The sequence below is a fragment of the Trachurus japonicus genome, chromosome 13 (genome assembly GCF_045865225.1).
Source record: "Trachurus japonicus isolate A0001 chromosome 13, Traja_1.0".
Classification (NCBI taxonomy): domain Eukaryota; kingdom Metazoa; phylum Chordata; class Actinopteri; order Carangiformes; family Carangidae; genus Trachurus; species Trachurus japonicus.
Window position 1 is genome coordinate 31,377,105 of NC_140919.1, and position 25,453 is coordinate 31,402,557.

General features: G+C 39.2%; 1 protein-coding gene across 5 annotated transcripts in view; it reads left to right on the top strand.

The window, feature by feature from the left end:
• cadm2b (cell adhesion molecule 2b) overlaps window positions 1-22,213 on the top strand; it is a 154,297-nt gene extending 132,084 nt beyond the window's left edge. For 2 of the 5 annotated variants that reach the window (XM_085795951.1, XM_085795954.1), the window contains 7 exons: window positions 2,364-2,516; window positions 3,251-3,388; window positions 12,077-12,235; window positions 12,541-12,631; window positions 12,812-12,990; window positions 20,033-20,155; window positions 20,259-22,213. In XM_085795951.1, the coding sequence (XP_085652077.1) occupies window positions 2,364-2,516; window positions 3,251-3,388; window positions 12,077-12,235; window positions 12,541-12,631; window positions 12,812-12,990; window positions 20,033-20,155; window positions 20,259-20,377 (962 nt within the window). In that variant the 3' untranslated portion in view covers window positions 20,378-22,213. Of the gene's footprint in view, window positions 1-2,363; window positions 2,517-3,250; window positions 3,389-12,076; window positions 12,236-12,540; window positions 12,632-12,811; window positions 12,991-18,070; window positions 18,098-20,032; window positions 20,156-20,258 lie in introns of all 5 variants that reach the window. The other 3 variants (XM_085795950.1, XM_085795953.1, XM_085795955.1) reach the window with 3 other exon arrangements.
• Window positions 22,214-25,453: the final 3,240 nt, after the last annotated feature.

Here is a 25,453-nt window from a genome sequence, read left to right on the forward strand (position 1 = left end):
AAACAATCCACTTGTCCGTTGTACACATCCATGTGTTCAGTGCGTTCAGTCTTAAATCTGTTGAAGTAAAACTAAACATCGTACTACTGTATAGAGCTTCAAGGATGTCAATGAAGCAGCAGCCTTATTTTGTCAGTGTATTGTTTCGCAGTAGTTGTGGGAGTTTCTTTTCTTCTGTCTTGTCAGCATTTATTATTTGTCACAGACATAAATGCAAGGTGATCACAGCTGCAAGAGGAAACTATCACTTTTAATGCCAACAGATTGTGAGCATAATACCACTTTAACCAAAGAACGTCAGTTTTTGCCTCAACACATCCCTTTTAGGAAACAGTCATACCATTTATCAGTATCTCCAAGGTGTTTGCGCTTTGAGGAACAGGGGGTTAAGAAGAAGGAGAGAAGCTGGTCTGTGTCTCTCTCGTCTTTCCTCTGTGCGTTGCAGAGATAGAGGGATAGAGGCCAGGGGAAGTACAGTATGTCATCTTGTCCAAGGCTTTGATCCTCTCAGCCTGTACTTTCATATCTTTTGAGTTCCTGTACAATGTTTGCTTAGACTCCATCACCTCTCCAATGCATCCAACCACCAAAGCGTTCGCCGGTTTCTGCCTGAGCCTCTGGGCATTTTCAAGCTCTGTAGTGAGGATGCATAACTACACAGAACATCAGGCAGCTTTGTTTCAGGATGTGGTTTGCAACAGTCTGACTATCAAATGTTTGTATTAAGCCCCATAGCACATAATAAGCTGGTTCTCTGATGGCACAGCTTGTTATTAAATTTTAATTCTGGCTTGAAGATTGTTTTTATTTACGCTACACTTTATTCTTGGATAACAAAGAGTCTCTAATAAGAAAGTTCTTAGGGCCAGCAATATCTTTGTAGCCTATCTTTATTTTTTCTCTTTTTTAGCATGTGTGTGATTATGATAATGATCATCAAACTAAATTGTGTAATTGAAGCTGAAGAACAACGTAGTTGATAATGACCTATGTCTGCGTAAATCTGTGTGTAAATCTAACAACCATTTCAGCCAATCTAATTTAATTGTGTCTTACATGTCTGCTGTGTATGTTTATCATTAAAATCAACAGGGGGTGCAGCCGGTGATTAATGATTTTTTCATGGAAATGTCTTCTTTATCTGATAGGACACCACTTTACATTGGCCACGATAATTAAAATCCTAATTCACATCTTTTGCTGCTGCATTTTGCCAGATTTGCCTCGGCTGTACAATCCAATAGAGTTCAAATTACCTCAGATGAAAGAGTGTCCAGGGAGCGAGCTGGCCATGCCTAAAGGGACTAAGGATTAAGAATGTGTAATTTATTCAATGAAGAGCACTTTCATTCCTACCCTCTGTGGTTGGTCGCTTGTAGGAGCAGGTGATTCTGAATTTGAAATTGTATAAGAGATGACAGGTGCAAGATGACCTTTTTCAACCCTGCTACATGGTTTTCCCAGGTTTTATGAGGGTGTAGTCACATCTGAATGAGCAGCGGTGAAAGTGGCAGGTATCTTGAGAACACAAGGTTCTGTTTCAAGCTGTGTTTAAAGAATTCTCGTTGTGATGATTGTTGTATCATGAATGTCGTGTAGAAGCTATTTATTTAGCAGTATAAAACTTGGACTGAGCCATGGTTGAAATCAATATCACAGTATCAGATAAATGTCTTTACAATATAAATGCACATCAAGATAAAGGAAAGAAATGAAGAAAAGAAAATAATCAAATTGAGATCCAGTGCAGTAAATTGTTCTCTTTACATCTTAAATTTCTTAGCTTTACATCACAGTTTGCTTAAAAACGTATAATTGCTACCGCAGAAATGTGTAAAACAGTATTATTATTATCATTGATTATCCTGCTCCACTCTTCTTTGTCCTTTTCATTCAGGCTAAAAGAAATTCTCTATTGTCTACGGTGTGGTTTTAGTATCAATGTTGGAAGCGAGACTTGTCACAGGCATAACCAGTTGCTAAGACTGTTTAAGTAAATGTAAATCAATACCTGCAATGTAAGTGATTACCAAAATAAATATTGTAATCTAGGACTGCAAGTTTTTTTCAGCCGCTCCGCTCCAGTGCATCTTGCTGATACCTTCTTTATCCTCACGGACTGAGAATAAGACTGTCAGCCCAGAATGCAAATGTCAAGAAAATGTTTCAAACCACCGGCCACCGTGTGTTTGCTGCATCTGACAACTATTTGGAATAGCTGAAAGCACAGTGTATTCAGCCTTGTTCTGGTAAAGGTCATCTGAATTACACATGGTACTGCTACAGGTCGACCGTCGTCGCCGAATTTGCCTGTCTTTACTTTCCTGTCTGTGATTCCCTGTGTCCTCCTTTTCCTCATGCAGCTCTGAGAGACCACAGAATCGAGTTGGTGCGAGCCTCGTGGCAGGAGCTCACCATCAGAATTGGTGACGTCAGCCTGTCAGATGAGGGCCAGTACACCTGCTCGCTCTTCACCATGCCTGTCAAGACCACCAAGGCCTTCCTCACTGTTCTGGGTGAGCACGTCTGTTTTGGCCCAGTCTCCACAGGCCAATTACTTGTGGCTAATTCCTCACATTCTGACAGCATGAATACCTGCACATGTTGAATTATAGGCTGTTTTTTCTTCGCCAAGCACTTGTCACCTTGTAGGAAAATACCATCTCTGCATTATGTTTTACCCTTTTCTGCTAGTATAAAGGATGACAGTCAAGCTTGCAAGCCGGTAGTGTTACTATATTTAATTCGGCAGGACAGCCACAACAAATTCAGAGGTCAAAAATTATAAATCTACCCCGCCCTCTGTCAGCACTCTCGGTACACTTTTTACGACTCGTATTTCAGATGACTTTTGTCCAGAGTATCCCAAGGTAATTTAATTTGAACTTTATTCATCAAACCACAGACTTTAACTTTATTGTATTTATTTCCAAATTATTGCGAGCCATCATCGTCTTCATAGAATTTCTATTACTTTGTGTTTTGATGGTTATTTTTCACGATATTTGTTTGTCATTCTTTTCTGTCCTGCCTTAGAAAAACAAATTGGAAAAAATAATAGATAAGACAACAAATGTGCAATTTGCTCTTGCAACTGAGAGAGGAAGTTACAAATATCTAAAAGTCAGCTCTGTCAATGAGCAAATCATTTATTGTCAGAGGAATACAAAATAACTGGGTTATTACTCAACTCCTCGTGTACATTCATTATTCAGTAAGTTGTTTATAATTATAATTCCATGCACAACAGGGGTACCAGGACGGCCGGAGATCACAGGAATCACCAAGCCTGCCACAGAGGGGGATGTAATCACCCTGACGTGCACCACATCGGGCAGCAAACCAGCTGCCAACATCCGGTGGTTCCGAAATGACAAGGAGGTCCAAGGTAAGCATGTGGTGTGTGTTTCACAGAGCACTGTGCCCTCTGTTACCACTTGTATCCTATTGGAGACATCATTACTGTCAAGTCTTTCAGCTGCTGCATTCCTTTTGTCCGCATATTCATGCATTGTTCCTCTGGCTGGGGTTTAGTGGTGCCATGATTCGTCTGGCTCACCGCCACTGTTGCTGCTGTTGTTGGGAGCCGTCCAAATATCGCTGGACTGTGCCGGAGCTGTCCAAATTTCGCTACCTGTCCAAGCCCAAGACATATAGGAGTGCCTCACATTGGTTGTAATTATGAAGTGTACTGTACATCACTGACAAGTTCTGCACGGCATTCAGTTCTCACTGTTCGTGGCACTAAAGTAATGATGGCTGATGCTGTTCTAAAGTTCAGTATCAAAGATGAGACTGTGAAGTGTAGGGCTTACTTGTTTAGTCAGTCAAATTGGCAGCCAAAAACACAATGATATTTAGTCCAGAATGGAAAGCAATGCAAGAGAGAGCTAAAGATTGTTAATGCTTGTGAATCAGTTTGATCAGGACCACATGTGTCACATTTATTTCAAAAGATTCACATGTGTCCATTTACCTAATGGTTAGAGATTCCACGCCGACCTCAGTGCTGTTTGCATGTGATGAATTTATCCTGCTGGGCTTCCTATTCGTTCTTGTCGGCCATGTAACCATTCATCGTGTCCCCAGGTGGCTCTAACCGAGCACTTATTTTTTTCTCGTAGAGCAGCGATTAGATTAGTCACATGAGTCGAGGAGGACACAAGAACACAAGAATGCAAACTCAGAAAGGCCACATAACTCGCTTCGCCCTGGACTTAGAAAAAAAAACTGACAGAAACAATGCATTAGGCAGCAGATGGTGCAATGTAATGTGTGCTGATCGCACTAAACCAGCAGAAGTTTTCTGTGGTTTCACACAGTGCACGGCACAAGCTTTCACTTTCTTGTATACCTCTTTTCCCAAACTGTCTGTAGCTCTGCACTTTGTATTTTTATAGCTTTTTATCACCATCTTATTTTTGCTTTAAAAGACAAAACATAAAAAAAATAGAAATTGAATGTTTTCCTCAATTTGATGGCAGAGGTAAGCTGTGTGCAGCTCTTTAATGTAATGGAGCCTGCTGTGGAGACTCAGTGTGACAGTTGCTCTTTATTGAAGATTTGCACCAGAGAGCTTTTTCTTGGTGGCTCTGTCTGTGTCTGCCCAACATGGCACGATGATTGATGGGAGAGGGGCTGGGATATGAAGTTTTCTTGTTAAAATGACATGCACGTAGATTCCTGAAAGGCCAGTGGAGAGGTGGCACACAGCATCACAACCAGACTTTCTGTCCATCTCAAGAGGCATTGAGATGATCTTTTTTTTTCTTCATCTTTATACTGTGAGATGTACCTTAAAATAAACCTTGAATGCTCAAAACTATATATTCCAAACATGGATTATGCACTGACGCCAAATGCCAAGTTCAAGTGGTGATAACATTTTATATACAACTTATTTTTTGTGGATTGCAATAAAAAAATGTAATACGCTCACCCCATTCCCAGGTCAGCAGGAAAAATGAAAACAAGCCACTGATTCCCTACATTTGTATTTCATGTATGAAATGTGTGTCTCTAAAAAAACCCTCTAACCTGTCTCAACCTTAGTCTGCCCCAAACTGGTGTCTTGTATACAAATGTTCTTTTATTAGTTTTACCTGTGTATGGTGGATTTTATTAAGCCGCTTGGGCAAACAGACCTGGTGTGATGCATCTCCAAGTCAAAGAGAGATAAAGAACAAAGCAGAGACTGGGGGGCTTGACTTAAAAACTTCATTTCCATGTCAAAGTGTCAAAGAGGAGGAATGTCAATCAGTGCTCTGGATCCAAGTCCTTTTGTAGGTGCTGCTTTAAAGCTTTCTTTAGTGAGAATGTGCTGGGAGCAGCATGTTTTGCTATGGGTTCTTGTGTGGTGGATCATTGCCGCCAGTGTCTGCTGTCAGTCAAACCTATCCCCACAGGGGGACCAGTCTACAAAGCTCCTCGACGACAGCAGGTGTAATAGCAAAAACATGTCATATTTATTTCATGCTCTGATGATTTGTTTTTCCAACAATTTATATTAGAAGCACACAGTATTACAAACCTCAAAATGCAACTGTCATCCAGTGTCAAATAATTTGTTTGCAGAGTATAGAGCCATACAAATTACTTGTGTCACTGAATGACAGCCGGGCTTCAAACTATCATCTGTTGAGGAAAATCATCCACCCACTCTCACTGCCTTTCCATACATAGAGTCCAATATGTTTGTATGGGACAAAGCTGCATGACAGGCAAAAGGAGTCAGAGGTAGATTTTCAAAAAGAAAAAGAAGAAGATAAGGATTTCTAAAATCTACTACAAAGTACCTGACCCAGAAAAAAGATCATGTTGACAGAACTAGACATGGGTAATATTAACTTAGCAGAATGTGACTGTAACTAGACTGAACAGAGACAAAATGTCATAGAGGCCACTGTCCACTGCTAATTCAAAGAAATAGATATTATAAACACTTGAGGTAAGCTTAATATATTTAACAGTGACTGTACATGTGCGTAAATATTCTGTCAAAAAAGAAAAAAAATTGATATCTGAAACAAATTGACGTTATTTCTGATTACTGATGTGCAATATAGATGTGATGTTAAAGTGATCAGGTGAGAATGAAAAAGACCATTAAGTGTAAATCACAAAGGAAACTGAGGTGTTTGTGTGAAGGAGAGTCCTGTCCCAATATTCCTTTCACAGTGACACACTGAAACACACAACAGCTTCAACATACAGTTAGTGACACATTTTTTAAAGCAAAAATACCAAGACTTTGTTAATAATGATGACAATGACGTGTGTTTCCATTCTGTTCCCGTCGTAGATAAAGCTGAACAAAGATGAAATTACAAACTTCTATTTTTATCTACAGCAGCACTTCACCCTTATGTCACATTTCTTGCTCCCTGCTCTGTGCCGTTCGCACCCATCATGTTTTCCCAACACGCTGACTGTGTTGCAACTTTAATTGTCAAACATGAATTGCAACAAATGTAGGAACTTTCTCTAATCAGTGGCAAAACATGTTAAGATGTGTTTACTACCAAAGAATCTGGAAACACATCGGAGCAGCTGATTCATGTTTGCTCTACATGCTTCTCTAATCTAAAGATCTCTGATCATCACTGTGGCCTGTACACAGCATCAACTGTAGGCAAGAGCCAGGGGCTTTAGAGAAGCTTTTCATATGCAAATCAGTGAATCATGTCATCAGGCAACTTCTGGCCTTCATGTTGTGTCTGAAATGTGTTTGAGTCTTTTTGTGTCTCTGTTTGCTGATTTTATACCAACTTTGCTCCAAGTCATTAATGCACCAACTCCTACGCAGTATAAGAAGCTTTGTGCATGTACAATACTGTTAAAAAAGGTCATATATCTTATTTAGTTGAATGTAACCACTACATTTTAATTAACTAACACAACTACCAGGGGAAGCTGCTGCAATTTAGACTTAATTCCAGTAGGAGCAATTTTGTAAGTTATATACTATAGGCTACATCTTTTTAACAAATTGTTGCAAGTTAAACAACACGGCAACATGAACAGCCCCTTTCAACTTGATACATTTCCATGTTAATTGTAGAATAATTGGGTTATTTGTTTTCCTTCCTGTGTGTGTGTGTGTGTGTGTGTGTGTGTGTGTGTGTGTGGGTGTGTGGGTACGGGTATGGGTAGATGCAGTATGTGATTGTGTCTCATTCTTCATCATCTGTTGATTTTTCAGATTCTTCAAGGTTTCAAGGTTTGTTTTTATTTTACAAATCATTAAAAAAAAAATACAAAATACAAATTCAGTTCACAATATACAGTAGACATGATCTTGTAAAAAGGGTAACCCCAGAAGCTTCTGTAGCTTATGAACGGGGGCCCAGTCAGTCTTTTCATTTAACAGCTTTTTTCTTTGAGGATTTCCTTCTTTTACTTCCCTTTTTCAGGTTTTATATTTTCATCCTCACCAACGCCATGATCCAAAATTAGATCAACTGTCTCATTCATGCAGAAGCTCATTGTGATGCCACCACAGAATGACATGTGAGAGCGATTGACACATCTGTTGTATTAAAGCAGAAGTAAGCGATCCGGTCGTTTTGGCTAATGCTGCGTTCCAGGCAGGCTTTTGAAACCGTAAATTACAGCTTCAAGTCACAACTTACAACTTTGTAGCGTTCCAGGCAACCCACTCGTGTTTTTCCGACCTGTTTTACCTGTGAAAGTGCACTATAACGGCCACTCGTAACTTCCGACCCATGAACCGTATATATATATCTATGCCCGTGAACTCGTACCAGATCGAACTGGTACGACTTCACAGGTCGGAAAAACACGAATTACGGGTTGCCTTGAACGCACCATAACAGTCCTCGTCCCTACGTCACCACATTCACGCGCATCCCTTGGCTGCACACACAGCCCTACATGCCGTTCTCTCTCCTCATTGGATAAAACTTGTAGGATACGAGAAAAGTTTTCTCCTCGGCTCAGAGCAGAGCAGAGTGACTGACAGACCCGTGTTTCGGTCCAAACACTCTATGTAAGTGATTGCTGTCGGAAGATATAACTATTTAAGACTTATATTAACACAAAAATATCGCTTACTTCTGCTTTAAATACCTGTTGTCATTAGCGGCAGGGAATAAAAGAGCAATGTGTGCTGCACGTTTAACTCTGAGGTTTTTTTTTTCATTATGAGTCTAACACACTGCTTACTTAACTCTAAAAATTCAGTCCTGTGGCTCTTATGTTTCCCATAGCTCATTTGCTTTGCCTTTTACTGTAAATAGGGAGACAGTTTTCTAGAGAATATCTGGAAACTTTACAACTGAGCCACATTACAGGAACATACTGTACCAGCATATGTTTGAAGACTTTCAAGCGTTGTCTCACATTTAATGCCTCAGACAGTGGCTTTGAGCTATTTTTAGACCCTCATTTTTTCTCAGCAAGTCCCACTTTAGTGCAAACTAATCTGTTTACCTCCTTAGAATTTAGTTTTAAAAAATGATTGAAAAAATATGTAAACCAATAAAATTAAAGGGCCAGAAGCTATGGGAGATTTTATAGAGGGTTCTGGATGATTTATGAATGTAAGATAAAACATTTTCAGCTCCTGCTTGTTTTCATTGATCTTGTGCAGCTTCACAAAAGAAACTCTTTTCCAGCACCATCTGCTTTATGTAAAGAGGGGCTTGAGCTGGAGCATATTTTTCACTGATTTTATTAGTTGGTGATTTTATGTTTGCAGCCATATGTAATAATGTTAACTGAGATCCTAAATGACAACAACAACCAGAGACCATTTCTTTGACGCAGTGTGTCCTGCTCAGCCACTTTGTGTACTGGGAGTAAAACAACAGCAAAGAACAATATATGTGCAAAATTGCGCTTAACAGAAAACTCTAGATTCATAATTATTAGTTTTTGAGGCCAGATCAGTTTTTACTGATCACTTTAAAAATGATCATTTTGATGTGTGATGAGCCTGTAATCAAATTGATATGGAATAGACATAGACAGAGTGCAGATGAGACGTTTAAAACCGCCCCTTAGATTCTTGTACATGAGTATGAACTACTGTGGTTGTACTGATCTTACTACACTAGACCACAGTCATTCAAACTGGTAGAAAATCAACAATTATGTCCCTTAGGACTTTTTACCCTCCAACTGCCAAACATCAAAATACTTAATGAACAAGATTGTTAATGAAGGATATCAAGTACCAGTGTAAAACTAAAGACCATAACCACTGTTAAATGAAGCAATAATTGTTTCTCATGAATATGACTTTATGTTTAAAGGGCTTTTAACAGAAAATTAATGAAAAAATTAGGTCACGGGATTTTAGAAAAAAGAAAATGAAATTTCTGAAAACACTGTGTAATTATTGATCAGCAGGAAGTGGGATGCAAACTGTGCCGAGCAGCAAGTTCTGCTATTAGAGAACGGCCCTGATGCCTTCATGGAATAAGCAAATTGTTGTGCACTTATTTCTTCAAGGCTGAAGTCAACTTAGTGCAATCAACATGAAAAAAAAAACACATCCTAGGGAGCTATACCTAACAAACTGCACTATTAGCCTTATTAGACCTATACTTAGATCTTTTAGAAAAAAATAAAATCCTGCCACAAGGCTCCTCGGTGAAACACACACTGAGCTGGTGATTCCAGCAGAGCCCCCCAGTTGCCTGAATGCAGCTCTGCTTACTTGTTTGGGGCTCTGGTTCAAAGCAGATGCACCTGGGCACATTCCCATCCTTACTAAAGCTGCCTCTGCATGTTCTCTGGCGATGCTAGCAGCCGCCTTAAAACGGAATGACAGCTCCTCTGTGGTAGCTCTGATGCTGCAGGCAACTTGACGAACGAGAGGAAAAGCTGGAGAGATTTGGTTTGACGCCACAGAGGCACTTCCTCTCTCCCTTATGTATTTCAGGGCGAAATATGAGTCCTTTGACTCTCAAATGCAAGGCCTCTGACTCCTCTGTTTGCTCAAAGGATATATGATGCTTGAAGTGTTTCCCTTTTTTTTCAAATATTCTCATTTGAGATGCAGGGTGATGTCCTGGAGGGTGGTTAAGTTGGATATAAGTTTTTTTTTCTTACTCCTTCTCTAGTAGCTATCTCCTTCTTCTTGTCTTCTCTGTCCTGCTGAAGTCTGACATTTGGTGTGTGTGTGTGTGTGTGTGTGTGTGTGTGTGTGTGTGTGTGTGTGTGTGTGTGTGTGTGTGTGTGTGTGTGTGTGTGTGTGTGTGTGTGTGTGTGTGTGTGTGTGTGTGTGTGTGTGTGTGTGTGTGTGAGAGAGACAGAGAGAGGGGGTGGGGGGACAATTAGTATAGTTCAGTCAGACAACTCTGAATGATCTGCTTTGCCAGACATTACAGGGAATGAAGCAGACCCCCTCAGGGGATCAGAGACAGAACCCACAGGTGGATGCTGAGGAGGTGGTGGGTTTGGGTTTGCAAAACCTCATGGGCAGCAGGAGCAGCAGTAGCAGCAGCATAACCAGGGATGATGGGTAAACTGGGGGGTTTAACGAACCCGCCCTATTTGGATGAGTAGAGCATGTGACTGATCTGCCTGAACTAGCTACGCAGGCTTTGCATCATTTAAATTATGTGATATACAATTATAATTCACATAATTTACATAATCAGATTTTCAAATTACCAGCTCTGCACTAACATTAGTACATAATCACAACTCTCTTACAGGAGAAATGAAATGAAAGACTAAATAAAAACACAACATAATAAGTCTTAATCTTCCTATACTTCTTTTTAGATACAACTTTGTTACTTCCAGAGACCACAATTAAACAAACATGTTAAATTACTGATCATCTGTACTTACATACAGTACATTAGGATTTTTTAAAACTTCTACATGAAAAATCAATACCCTTAAATCACGTTATTATGTACAGAAAAAGAGAGCTGTTATTTATTTATCTGCCAATGTGGAAAGAAGCAGAAGAATGCATATCATAGTAGCAGTGATAATAGTAGTACTGTAGTCATAGCAGTCATGGTGGTAATAGTTTTTTCCAGTGGAAAGCCAATAAAATATTAATCCCCCGCACATGACAAAATCAAAGAGATTAAGTGAAGTGGAACAAATGGAACAGATTGGCCTAAAATGATGATGATATGGGTGATCTGGGTTTCATTGCAAAGGACTTTTCGTATTTAATAGACCAAGTGATTGAACAATTCGTGTGGTGTGTGTTTCTGTGAGTGAAGCAGTGATTGGAGTACATACGTATGTATTGATTAGCTTAGGTTTGCATGGTGAGTGCAGAAGGTCTAAGGAGGAAGGGGGGAGGATGCTTTATGGAGGGGGATGTTAAGGTGGTGGTGGTGGTGGTAAGCATCTCCAACTAATGCCTTCATCCTGTTTGTAATGCTCAGGTGCAGGAGCCTTGTGCACATAGAAAAGTGATACTGCCACACAAAGTGTTGACAGGAGAGCAGCGGAAAACTAAAAAGAAATGCTAACAATTATGTGTTAAGAAGCATCTAAATGAAGACAAAATTACATGGCAGGTTAAAAAGCAACCAGACACATCAAGATCTGGTGCTGTGTAATGGTGAATATTTGGGCGTGAAACTGAGACAAAGGAGGGGGGAAAAAAGAAAAGGTGTGACTACAGAGATGGAAAATCCAGCCCCACACTGCCAGGGGGGAGTGTGTGCCTGTTTGTGTTGACTAGGATGTTTGAGAGATGGTCCTGGAGGAGCAAACACACCCAACCAACCGAGTCAACACTCATACTGCTCTCCCCTCACTATTCGCTCTACTTTGACTTGACTTTCAAAGGCCAAGGATTCTCTCTCTCAAAGGAGAGGCAGAGAAAAACAACAACAACAACAACACTGCAGCTGTCTATGTCAGAAAGCTAAAAAAATAAAATTGAAATAAAATTTCACGTTTCTCACGTTTTAGTTAACGTACGAGCACAGTTTTCGCATGTTTTTCTCGGTTTCCTCTTCAAGCACCTCTTTTTGTAAGAAGACCTTGCACAAAAGCCAGAACTGTTTCCCCCTCTTAACATTAGCAATTCACAAGTTCATCGCACCCTTGTTCATTTCCTGATTCTTTGCAGGCACCAAGGAGGTGAATGCAACGGGGAAATCATTCACAGTGAGGAGTAGCGTCCAGTTCCAGGTGGACAAACGGGATGACGGCGTCGCCTACACCTGCAGCGTGGAGCATGTGTCTCTGTCCAACCCCTACATGACAACTGAAGTCCTGGAGGTCCACTGTGAGTGCAGCCATACACACCCCCACAAAGCTGGATTAGGTATAAGATTAGTATTGAGAAGAAATACAAGGATTGAGATTACATTTATGTCTGCAGGTTTAGCTTTGCATTTGCTCAGGATTAGTGTAGGATTAGTTTCCAGGTAAGGGATTAGTATCAAAGCAGAACAGGGATACCGGCTAGAGCTAAGAGTTGCCCAATGGGTAAAGAGCTAACTACTGTTGTACTTTGTCAGTGTGAGAGTTAACACACTCTAACACACAGTGCTGTCATAGCATTGGATTTTTTTTTCCTCTTCTTCGCAGATGCTCCCCATCTGGAGATCAGACACCCACTGATTATTCCACAGGAAGGGCAATACTTCAAATTGGAGTGTAAATCCATAGGCAACCCAATGTAAGTTGGCATTTATTCACAACTTCAATTTGGAACTGCTAGCATGAAAGTCAGCAGGAATTTCACTTCTTCATTAGAGAATATTTCTGCAGTTTATTGGTTATTTCTTAACATTTAAGAAATCACAAACAGCAAAATAAAACAAAAGAAAAAATTTGCCTACATTGTTTTCTGTCCTAGACCTGAACCAGTGCTGTGGTCTAAAGATGGAGGAGAGCTGCCAGACACTGAGCGTATGATTGTGGAGGGCAGGGAACTAACCATCACCACACTAAACAAAACAGACAATGGCACATACCGCTGTGAGGCCAGCAACGACCTGGGGACCAGCAGTGCCGAATACGTACTGTTTGTATATGGTGGGTACCTCAGTGGGGGCGAGTCGTGTTGTTGATGATCAGTTTTGTCGTTGGTTGGAGATCATTACACAGATACAAAGCCAGCAGAGGGACTGTCAGTCAGGCAGCTTAATACAGTATATAAAAAGGCTTAGCTGGTATATGTTACCATAGAAAAGTCTCTAAATCCAACAGCATGATAACAAGGCAATAATCAGATTTCAACAGAGGAAGATCACACATTCCAGCATCTCCTATTACAGTGTTACAGTGTTTTTGTCTGATAATCTGCCAATCATAGCTGTGGTTGACTTCAATCTTTTAACAGTCATTAGTGATTCATTTTCCAATATCAGCTGACAGACTTCAGTCACCCGCAACCCCACATGAATAGATAATGAATGGATATTTAAAAATGCATAAATCAGCAAACATGTTTAAAATTTGATTTATCAAATAATTAACAATCTCTCTGAATAATGTTTATCTTTATTTTGGCTGTAATGATATGCAGCAGTTTGATTGAAACAGGACCCTGTAAGTGTGTTTGCCAAGTTTAGATCCTTAACTACAAATCATTTGTAGTTAACATTTTAGCTGACAACATGTGAAAATATGTTGGACAATTTTGTGTATGTGTGTTTTTTTTTTCATTTTGAGACTGCCATTGGTTTCCATTCATTTTTGAAAATTTAAAAAATACTCATATTTGTTTAATTGCCATGAACATGAAATTTGCATACATTTTGTTTGCCAATATATTATGGTTGTATGATCATGCAAAAATAAATGGAGATAGATTTGAAATTTTCTCCACTGCATGGCTTCACAACAATAATGTAGCTCTGACAATGAGAAATGTGGCCCAAGACCTGTTTTTTCACTGTGATGGAGCAAGTTAAGAAGCAGAAGTTCATATACGTTGAAATGCATGGAAGTAATGGTACCTTATTCAAATGAAACAAACCCAAATCTGTTGCACTTAAACAAGACATTTCAACCTTGGGCCACAGAGATTCGTTAGTTTTTATGGAATGGGAGCTTAAGAACACCTCTGCACTATCAAATAGAGACCACCAACCCTCTACTATCAAGTAATCAATGGCCTCCAACAGCTGACCACAGTATTTATAGAAATTTCATTATGTTTAATTTTGGGGTTGAAATTTACTTTGTAAGATTCAAACTTGAAAGGCAGTTACATCATAACAAAGTTTTCTGTAATACAACACAGACCATTTCTTCAAGATTCCATTTTCAAATCTTACCTTGGCACCGTGCAGGATAACCCAGTTTACCTCACTCGACTGTACACAGGCCTATCACTGCACAGGTTTAACGTTTGGACTCTTCCTGTGAGGAACCAGAAAAAAGTGTTAAGGATGCAGAATTTAGCTTCCAAGTACTGCCTGGAGGAGAGATAAGTTAATCCCGAGACAGTGGAGGGGATGAGAGAATAAAGACAGCATGGTGCCGGAAACGGATCATTAAGGCCTCGGCAGCACATGTTCATAATGTTTATCAAATACAGCCAAGTAAAAAATACAAAAACAAGGACAGAATATATAAATTCAACATGGATTTATTTGTTTCCATTTTTGCCAATTAAACAGTCCCACATGAGAGTGCAGTTTGTTTGGGAGCGACTTATCACAGCTCCAGCCCTGGACTTATTCAAGCTCACACGCAGTTACTGGATGCACGGCAGCTTCTTTGTTCGATTTTAAAGGCAGAGGCTTTTGGGGAGAGAAAACCCTTCACAGGGAAAAAATTGAGGAAAAGGAGGATGACACATTCGTCCTTTCAGCTTTTGTTATCTTAGTCTCCTCTTTCGGCATGCTCAATGAACAGGGTAAGGCAGCGATGTCAGGCTAGTCCATATCATCCTGTCATATCTGGGTGCCATGTGCTGGTCCATAGTTTTATTCCTCACATTTCACAGCCTGGGAGGTTTTTGCATTATATCAAATTATACATAATTCAAATTTGTTAAATCGGGTTTATTAGAATTACACCAACAGAGAAGCTGATAACCTTCAGCAGCCCTCTGTCACAGCAAATACAAAGGTCCTGGTTACTAGGGGGAAGGATGACAAATTGAGTTGAGTAGGTAAAAGATGTGTGAGATGAGCTCATTTCCACTGATGATGACATTCATTCTTCAGTACCATCGTGTCTGAATACTTACTGGGTCTCTTTGGATCATCTCAGCCTCTAAGCCTAATTTGCTAATGACAGGTGAGCTGAGAAGCAATAAATGTCAACGCTCCGCCGCAATTCATCATCGTCTGCGATTATGCTCCTCGATACACTGTATTAAATAAAGCGAGGAAACACCATATATGATAATTACTCTGTCTGAGATGCTAGAGATAGTAACAGATAGTAGCTGGGTTAAATACAGTGGAGAGCCGTCTGCGCCTCTTTGTGAATCTGCAGCCCTGCATCTTACATTTCACTCTCACATTTCTCTCATTTATCGCACTTCATGTTCACCTCAACAAGTGTAATACATGATGAGTTTTACATTCTGTGTGCAGCCTATTTACCGAGCTATCACTTGCCTGAAAATGTAACAGATGTAAGAAAAATGAATCCTTCATGTATGACTCATCCTTTTCCCCAAAGATATTTCTCAAAGAATTCACTCATTCAGAGCTTGACTCATTTGTGCAACTCTTGTATTTTATCATCTGTGCATTTTTATTTCATTATTTTTTGCTTGTGTTCACTGAGGGAAAGACCAGAATTAACCCACTGCACCAGCCACGCGCAGTAATTGATTTGTTGCTGTTTGATTTTCCTGCAAGTTTTCTCATGTTGAGCCTGTTCCCTACGGATAGCTTTGTTTTTTGCTCCCCGTTGCTCCTGTTTTCATTTAGTAGACGTCATCACCTTAGTGCCTCCATCTCCAGCTCCCCCGACTCCCTCTCTAGCCTCCATTCTTCCAGTCTGCTAATGCCGACATTCCCACATCAGGCATAGGCAGTCACAGCTGCGTTCACAGGTACGCTCGCAAGCCCCCCTTGCCCTCGCCTCAACGCTCCATGCACTCACAAACATGACACTGAACACGCAGCTGATGATTGATGAGCTAACAGCCGGGCTTTGAGATAGAAAATAGCATTGTTTTTCTGGATGAATTCAATACTCTCTTTCTCTCTTTCCTCTTTGCTCTATTTTCTACACACAGCACGGTTGTCCCACCAGCCTTTTTATCACTCTTTCCAATTAGTGCTGTTATTGGTAACTGACAAAATGCACACACTCACTGTATAGCAAGTTACAATGGCAGATTATCACAGCTAGCAAACCACTGCACCAAGGTTATTGTAATTTTACATTTTTCATTAGTTTTAATTTTTATTTAGTTTTTCAGTTTGCTTTTTTATTTCAATTTTAGTGATTGAGCAGTTCTAGTTTTGTTTTTATTTTGATGAATTGACTAGGAGGAAAGACTCTGTGAGGCATCCAAAGATGAACTTTCAAATTTGTGGGATTTTTCTCTTTTAGTTGCATCCCATAAATGATCCCATCAGTCCTTGTCATGTTACAGTCAATCTTTTCTACTCGAAATAGTCCCATATTAAACTGTGGCGTTTTCTTCCTGCTAATTTAGCCATCTCCAAGAAAACTAAAACTAAGCTAATTTTATCTGCAATTCTGTTTAGTTTGAGGTAGTTTTGCGTTGTTCATTTTAGTTTTTGTTTTATTTTTGGTTTGGGAAAAACAATCTTTTATTTTATTTCAATTCACTAGATTATTTTTTCATTGCTAGTTTTAGTTGTAGTCTTGTTTAGTTCATATTTTAGTTAACTATAATAACCCTGCACTGCACAAAAGTCGAATCTTTACTGAAGCAGAAAATACAAAAACATGAGAAAAACATGTTTTCATAATTTTGTTTTTACACACACACACACACACACACACACACACACACACACACACACACACACACACACACACACACACAAGAACGCCAACAAACTTGGAGAAACCAGAATGACATGTTCTGTTCAGTTTTTCTCCCTTGATGGAATTAGTGTTGTAATGTTTGTGCATGATTTTGCAGTACTGAGCCACAGGAGCACTCTGCAGGTAAAATATGCCAAGTGTTACCTTAACAGCTGAAATAGCTTTTATTGTGAGAGAAAACACAACAGAAAGGTTGCCTAGATTTGAGTTTCGCTTTATTTTGATAATCAACTCAAAGTTTCAGACAGAAACAAACAATCAGCTTTTCTCACCAAAATGAATATGTGCATCCTTTGGGTTTAGCAAATATTGAATGCCTCATGAAAGATTTGCAATGGTGATTTCATCATGATATTTTACACTGTGCATTGTTTACATTCATATTCAATAGTTTATCATCTTATTGACTGTCTATTTACAGTAGATGCTTTTACATGTGTACAATCCAAAGAAAGAAGAACCCCACTCTAAAACATTGCTCCTTAGCAAAAAAAAAAGGGCAGGATTAGGCCTTTCATATTACAGTAATGCAGGAAGATAAACTCTGTTCATTCCCCTAACCATTCATCACGGGCTACTCAATATTGAATACTCAGGAGGAGGTAAATGACATGTTACCTGAATGTTTTAAGATACTATATAACAGTAAGTGTCAGTCCAAAAACCCTACAGTACTGTACCTCTGATGCTGGTGATATTCAAAAAAAATTTCCCTGGTGGTCAGATATTTGTCTCTAAAATGAAAAATTTACATGTTTTGTAGAAGAATTGTTAGCTATTTTTCATCCTTGGAATATACATAATGACCCATTAAGGATGTACTTTGCCAATTACACACAGCAAATTTCAGTATTTACAGCTTTTGTTCTTCATCTTGTCCGGTCAATATATCGTGTGCTCGTCTCCCAGTCGCTGTCCAGTAACTCCAGTTGAGCACGTATTTGGCTCTGACAGCGAGCTTCGCTCTCCCTCATTCCTGCACGCTGTCAAAGTAAAAAACTCAGAAAAACAGACCATGCTAATTTCACATGTTTCCTTTGAACCCTGTGGTCACCTTTTTATCACGGTGTTGTTCCCCTCGTCTTCCCTTTACTGCTGTCACTGTCGGCAACCATGGCAACAGCCAAAGACTTTCCAGGGCCTACGACAGGTAAATATCCCACTAGATGATCACTGTGAGCCAGATTTGATGCTGGATCTGGATCTGGGTCAGGACACATCACGGCCCTTCACCCAGCATGAGCCAAACCATCACCATGCATGGATGCTCGCTCTGCTGACGCCAGCCGCTTCCTCTCTACAGGCTGCATAAGTTATCACACAACATGTTTTTGATTTGCTTTGTCTTAGAACCATCTATTTCATTGTGCAGACTGAGTGGTGCTGGGCTGGACGTTGTACCCATGCCTGTGTGCAAATATTTGATCTCAGGTCCTGAGAAAACAGCAGGAATGAAAGGGAACGGCCAAAATTCTCAATGAGCACTTGTTTTTTTTTTTGGTTTGGTTTGGTTTTACATTGCTGATCACATAGTTCTTGAAAAAATGTATGTTTACCATATTTTCCTAGTAATTTAAACTCTGTTGTTGGAGCACATTTGTGTAATATTTTATCTACAGTGTATATAGGCCTATATGAAATATTATTTGGGGTTGTGTTCATGTGAGGATGAAAACAGGACAGAAACATGATCTCCAGTTCATGATGCTTTAATGTCACTAAACACTGGATGAGGATGGCCCTTGTGTGCTGTTAAACATGTTTGTAGCTTTGTGATAATGTGTGGTACTGTATGTTAAGTGTCATCTTAGCTGTTTAAATATTTTGCAACCATCTTGATTTGAATTGCTGCCTCTCTGTGGATTGTTTCGGGGTTGACATTTGAGTAGTGAGTGGATTTACATGTCGAACAAAACTCAAAACTCTGTTTGGACAAGTATAAATACTTAATGGTCATTTGCTCGCACTTAAGGTGAAAGTGAGTGTTGTGTTTGGATAACAAGTTCAGCTGCAGTGCATCAAGAGCTGTTTAGCTTGTCTCATTCCTGTGAGCACCGAGTGTGATATGAAAATTGCTTATGCTCCTTGTTGACAGTTGAACACCTGTACAGATCATTATATCCATCAACATGCAACCAAAATTCAGTTAATTCGACTGTTGTACTAATGTTGACAATTATTGCTTCAAAGTCTGAAGTGCCTGCCTGTGAATCCCAAATAAAACAGTCATGTTGGTTCTATTCTGCATGGAGTTGAACTGCATGTTTCACAATTTCATTCTTTTTTATGTCCCTCACTTAAGTTTGCTGAAAATGAGGGTTGCATTCTGTTAACAGGGGAGTATAACAAGGTTTGTAGGAACATCCCCGTCGTCATTTCCCAGGGTCACTTTGCAAAACTGAGCACAAGCCACAGCCATTCATCAGCTTGAGATAATGAGAGCACACGAGGTGCACAGTGAAGACATAGCCACTTAGAGTTTATTACATGACAGACACAAAGGCATGCCCCTGCCTGGGAAACCTCCAGCTTGCACTCTGTTTGGAGGACGCTTCATGTTGAATAACACTTGCTTTAAAAAAAAAAAAAAAGACAAAACAAACCAGGGAAGGAAAAAAAGATCTTCAGCAGCATGAATGTGGCAGTAAGCAAGAAGAAAACACTTAAGATAGTGTATGTTGATAGTGTATGTGTGTGTCGAGGCTCTGGCTAAAAAGCGAAAACAGACTTCAGTTTTCTTGCAGCATGTCACTGTTGCGAACACACATTTTTGAAATGTGTAGAGATTTGTGGTATTTCCTATGATCACTTCTTTTAAACCTCAATTCAGGCACTTCAAAAGCAGCAACGTCAGGTTGCTCTAAAAATGGCAGAAGCTCATTTGGGGCTGTTGTGCTTTGTTCACAAATGGAAAAGCTACATCTGGATTCTTTTTTTTTCTCAGGATAATTGCAGACGCAAAATGTTTTCATAGCCATTAAAAATGTCTCCAGCTGCATGAGACAGCAGTGGAGCATCTTGCAGGTGCTAACATTTATCCCTCCACTTTTCCATCCATGTCTCCCTACTCTCTGCCTTATTTCAGATCCTAACGCTTTAGGACAGCATGGACCTGACCACGCTTTAATCGGTGGCATTGTGGCAGTCGTGGTCTTCATCACCTTGTGTTTGATAATAGCTCTTGGACGATATCTGGCCAGACATAAAGGTAAAAAAAGGTCACTCATGCTCCCTTGAATTACAATGTTCTCGCCTGGAGTAAATGTATATGCCTGGGTGGATAAACTTTCTGTGGTTCTGTATGTCTGCAGGGACGTATCTAACACATGAGGCCAAAGGAGCAGAGGACGCCCCCGACGCAGACACAGCCATCATCAACGCTGAGGGAAACCATGTGCATGCAGAGGAAAAGAAAGAGTATTTCATTTAAACTTCTGTTGCATTTTTTTTCCTCCACTGTTTCATGACAACTTTTGACAGCAGACATGCAATTTTCCGCTGCCTCAGCGTCACTGTCTGTTTTACTTTACTTATTATTTACTTGTTCTTTTGCCTTCTCTCAGAAAGCTTGGATATGCTTGTTTTCAAAGCATTTGCTGACAGTATAGCCTTCTCCTTTTGTAATCAGTGTACTCCATGTACAATTGGATTATGTCCATTTCAGTTTTATGGTGCCTAAATGCTGTATATTTTTCTGCATTTCTTTAATCGCTTTGCATTATCTCTCTTCTCTCTTACGTCACCTGTTATACAACTTTTTGCAGATTTTTTAAGATTCAGAGGAAATGTGCTTCAACTCAAGTCTTAGATTTTCAAACTGTTTTCCTTTAAGAACAGAGTGTGTTACATTACATCGATCCATCAAACATTAACATCAGAAGAATCTTTTTAGGGATTGGATGGTCTTTGGATGTTGCCTGGAGTTTACCCCACCACAGCCATATTGCACATGTTTTAGAAATAAACCATAATGCAGACCAGACACTTTGACAAAACAAAACATAGAAGCACAATCTATGTGATTGTCTCAAGGTGAAATCAACCCCCTTTTAGCACTCCATGTTCCTGCATTGATTTAATTTTGAGTTTTTACTCATGCTGTTGATTTATACCAACAGAGAACAAGTCAGAAAATTAAAGCACAAAGTCTGAGGACTAACACAGAAGGAAAACACATCAACTGATTCTTGTCTCAGGATTCAATATGAGTCTAGATGGAGAGATGGTGTCAGACATACGATGAAAATTTCAGTACACTGAAAGATGTTCAGTTGTCTCCATGGGTGAGGAACTTTAATTTTGGATTGGTGATTTAATGTAAGATCCAAACTGAATGAGTGGAACCTTTTGAGGGTTCATTATTTATGTTGAATTTTATTGAACAACTATGCTCAATGTGTGGATATTGCTGTAAAATACTTTGCTAGCGTGAATATTGGTGAACTATATTGTTGAAATCTTGGAATCCCTGACACATTACGATTTGTATATTAGCATACAGTATTTAAAGTATTCCACACGTCTTTTGTTTTCTTCATTATCTAACAAAAGATTGTTTTGTCATAAAGTGTGTAAATAATGTGTAAGTATCCAATTTCAGTAAAAGAAAAACACTGGTTATAGCTTTTGACTTCAGGTCCATATCAGTTCCCATCACTTTGATGAGATTGTTTTCAACTTTTGAAGATTTCTTCAAACAGGGATTCTCATGAATTGCTTAAAATGTTGAAAAAAAAATGTTGAAAAAAAAGGAAAAAAATCTGGTCAAAGATATATGTATTTATTATTATGATTGATTGACATTTATTATATAATGCTATATTGATTGATATTATTGCTGTTATTACTAAAGTAGTGGTCTGACATTAACTTTTCCATTTTTTAATTCAGAAACGTATCATAAAAAACAATACAAGGATCACCGTTATGGCCTTTGAGTTTGCTGCAAACAGTACTAATGACATGTTGAGGCATTGGTGAATCAGACATCCCCTCATTGTATATAGTCACTGTATCAAAGACATTGAACCACATTGCCAATGCTCATACATGTTATTTTGTTAGTTCAATATGATGCTATAAATAACTCATTTTGTACAAAGTTTTAATCGCTGTAATTAATTTGCTTTTTATGGGGGATGTGTGAGGTTTTGCTTTTTTCTCAGTATTGAATATTCATTTTTCAACTATGCCACTGTAAAAAAAAAGAAAAAGAAAAAAAGGAAAAAGAGACAAAGTGCGGATTAAAATATGAACAACTTGAAAACTGCTTTGTTTGTTGTGACTGTGTATTTGAAATGCCCTCATGAGTAATGCTTGGTGTTCTTGAATTACAGTAAAATTTCTCACAGTCACAATATCACTTTGTTTATAAAGTTATGTAAAGGGGAGCAAATGTTGATGGGGAGCGCTTTGACCAAAGCTGCACTGTAATTGTTATTCCATGCAACTTCTGAGTATTACTCAACCTTTAGTATTAATAATACATGCAAAGTGTCTGACTTGTAGAAGGATTAAAATGCCATGAAGCTCCTCAGGACGATTGCCTGAGGCTCTTAGCTCTGCTCATGATGTGTGCATTAATATAGTGTGACAAAAGGAAGACTCCACTCTTCCCAAATTCTTGCCTGTCTCACTGGAGCTGAGTTCGATATGCTTGAAGTAGCTTCATGAAAGTGGCCACAGTTGTGAACACAGCAGGCTGCTGTTGCCCTTATTTTAACAAACTAGACAGACTGTGAGAAGAAAAACTGGAGGCAACCGCTTTGTGATTTGACATCATGGTCAAGGATGTTGGGATGCAGCTGATTGCTTTAATTGGAAGTGAAATTATATCACTTAAGATGAAACTATTGATCCCTCTGGGGGAATTAGAAAATTGACAAAAGAAAACAGTAATATCATCTAAAAAGGAAAAATACAAATGTGATAGCTTCACTGAATAGACAATACAATGAGCACTGAATGAAGACATTAAACAGTAATAAAGCTGTAAAATGTAGGACTAAAGACAATGCACAAGATTGAAGATGTTGCCTTTGCAAATATGAAGGGCAGAAGGATGAACCAGTGATTTATAGACTGGTGCAGGTGTTACCAGAATTCATGTATTCTTAATGTAAATAAGGATTACTGCAGGATAAACGTGTGCTATAGTATGCATAAATATAATGTAATCTATACAAAATCAAATAGTAGAGTAATTACACAAAATCCCATGAAAAAAAAACAACAACACACAAGGACATGGTGTGCATTATATCCATATCCTCTGACAGAGGCTAAATGTGTGCATGAAGTGTAAAGGGAGCATCAGAGATACTAAACCATATAAAACTTACGAGCAAATGTTGATTATAGTATTCACACAGTAGAGTGATCTGCATACAACATTTACAATAAACCCTGCCAATTAAGAAAAACAAAAAAGCACCTTTTATGGTCCATTATCATTGCTTCAGTGGCACAGATGAACTTTGGGAAATTTGAGGATGGATATAATAGCACAGTGCAGATTACTGAGCTCATATTAAATGTCTCAACATCCTTTAAGGGAGATCTCGTTCCAGGACACGGGGCGCGAGTCATTATGATCCTCCATTCTTCAGCTCCCATTGACCTTGAGCATAATGTTGCTTCCCAGTAGACTAATGTTGCCATTATCAGCACACTGTCCGGCCAACCACCTGCCTGCTTCACACAACGCCTCCCTCCTCCTCTCTCGTCTCGCAGAGACGTTTCCCAATGCTCACTTCATAATCATTACCACCAAAAGCCCAGCCAGTTCAAAGAAACATCAGCTCCCACTATCACACTCCTCCGTGTTATTGAAAGCTCAGTGCTTCGTTAAGCTATGTAAATTGAGATAGACTATCGTGAATAATGCCTGGCAAAAAATAATGCTAAGAATCCATCATAATTTAGTAATTGGATATCAGAGGGGGGAAACATTCATGTGCAGTCGTAAATAGAGTTGGAAAATGGATTTTCTCTTTACCCTAGAAATGTGAGAACCATCCCCTGGGCGATGTAACAATCACAGCATGACCTCTGAGGAGGCCTTGTAAGTCTTACTGAAGTGAAGAAACTGATCCCCACTGTACCCTGTAGGCAGGGTCTGTATCAGTCCTGCAGCCCACAATAAGCTCTTATCGTGGCAGAACAGAAGTTTCTGACAAAATCCTTTAGGGACAAATTGATATCTTAAAAAAACATTATTACACTTAAACATATTAGGTCTACTACAGCACAATTCAGATTTTGCAGTGTTGGGCTAATAGACCTTGCAGTTGTATTTCCAGGCCTGTACAATTAAATAGTCAGAGAGTGCTATTTCTTGAGTATTTGCCTTTTTTCTTGGATAAAAAAAGAAATGTTTGAGGTTTTTTTTGTACTACACCTCAGACCAGACTGTTGTCAAAACAGTGTGCTTCTTCTTTTTCATCCTGCAGCTCTGCTGTAGATTAGTGACAATTGGAGGAGCCATAGACTGTGCATGAAAAGTCCTCCAACCCTGACACAAATAGTGCTCTTTTTTTTCTCTTTTTTTGGGGGAGATTAACAGCAAAACATTTTATGGAAAAATAACAGTAATTCCACTTGTTTTCACTATCCAAGCATGTAAATTGCCTTGTGTAATTCACTGGGAGATTTGCTAAGGAAGTGAAAGGGTCAAAGGATTTGAAGTGAGACTGCAAAGTAAATGCGATATGGTCTACAGAAGTGATGAAGAAATGTCCTGTCCTCTGGATTATCATTTTAATTACAGATTTATTGGTTATCAGTAACACTGTGAGGTAACCCAGGGATTCTTCCAAACTTTGAATCAATAGTGTACTGATGACAATAATGACTAAAGTCCCAACTGAAAGAAAAATATATCTCCCATTTTTTGGATTAATATTTTGTCATCTTTCATATTCCCTGCCAGGAAGGACAAATATTTTGGAACAGTTTACTTGTAATCGTCGCTCTTCTCCCAAAGATGAGGTGCAAAGAGCAGACAGCGGAGGATGAAATTCACTTTTTTTCAATATCCTCCTTTTCATTTTCAGAGCTTTGTGTTAGGAGTCTGTTATCGTTGCCCTTAGAAGCCCGAGGTTGCATTGTTTGCGTAAATGGTTTTGTCTTTGATTGACAGCTCATTCTAATGGAGAATTGAGTAGAATAAAGTGGCGTGTTTACAACACTGCTGCTCCCTTGGAAAAGGAGTCATTGCAGAGAGAAACGCCACGATTAGACCAACTAGAATTGCAGGTGCACTCCTGGACCATCCTGGATTTGTCTTGATACCCACAGACAGATAAGCTGTTCTTACTCTATTATGTCCTAACAGGAAATTTTCATGTTAAGATAAAAAAAAAGGTGAAGCACAGCTGAGTTTTGTGTAGGCCCTTCTGACTTACAGCTACAACATTCACGCCTCATCTGTATCGCTGCTGAATCAGAGGGCTGTAGGATATTATCTTGAGATGTGTTTTGCCTAATCATATTTGATGAGATTAAA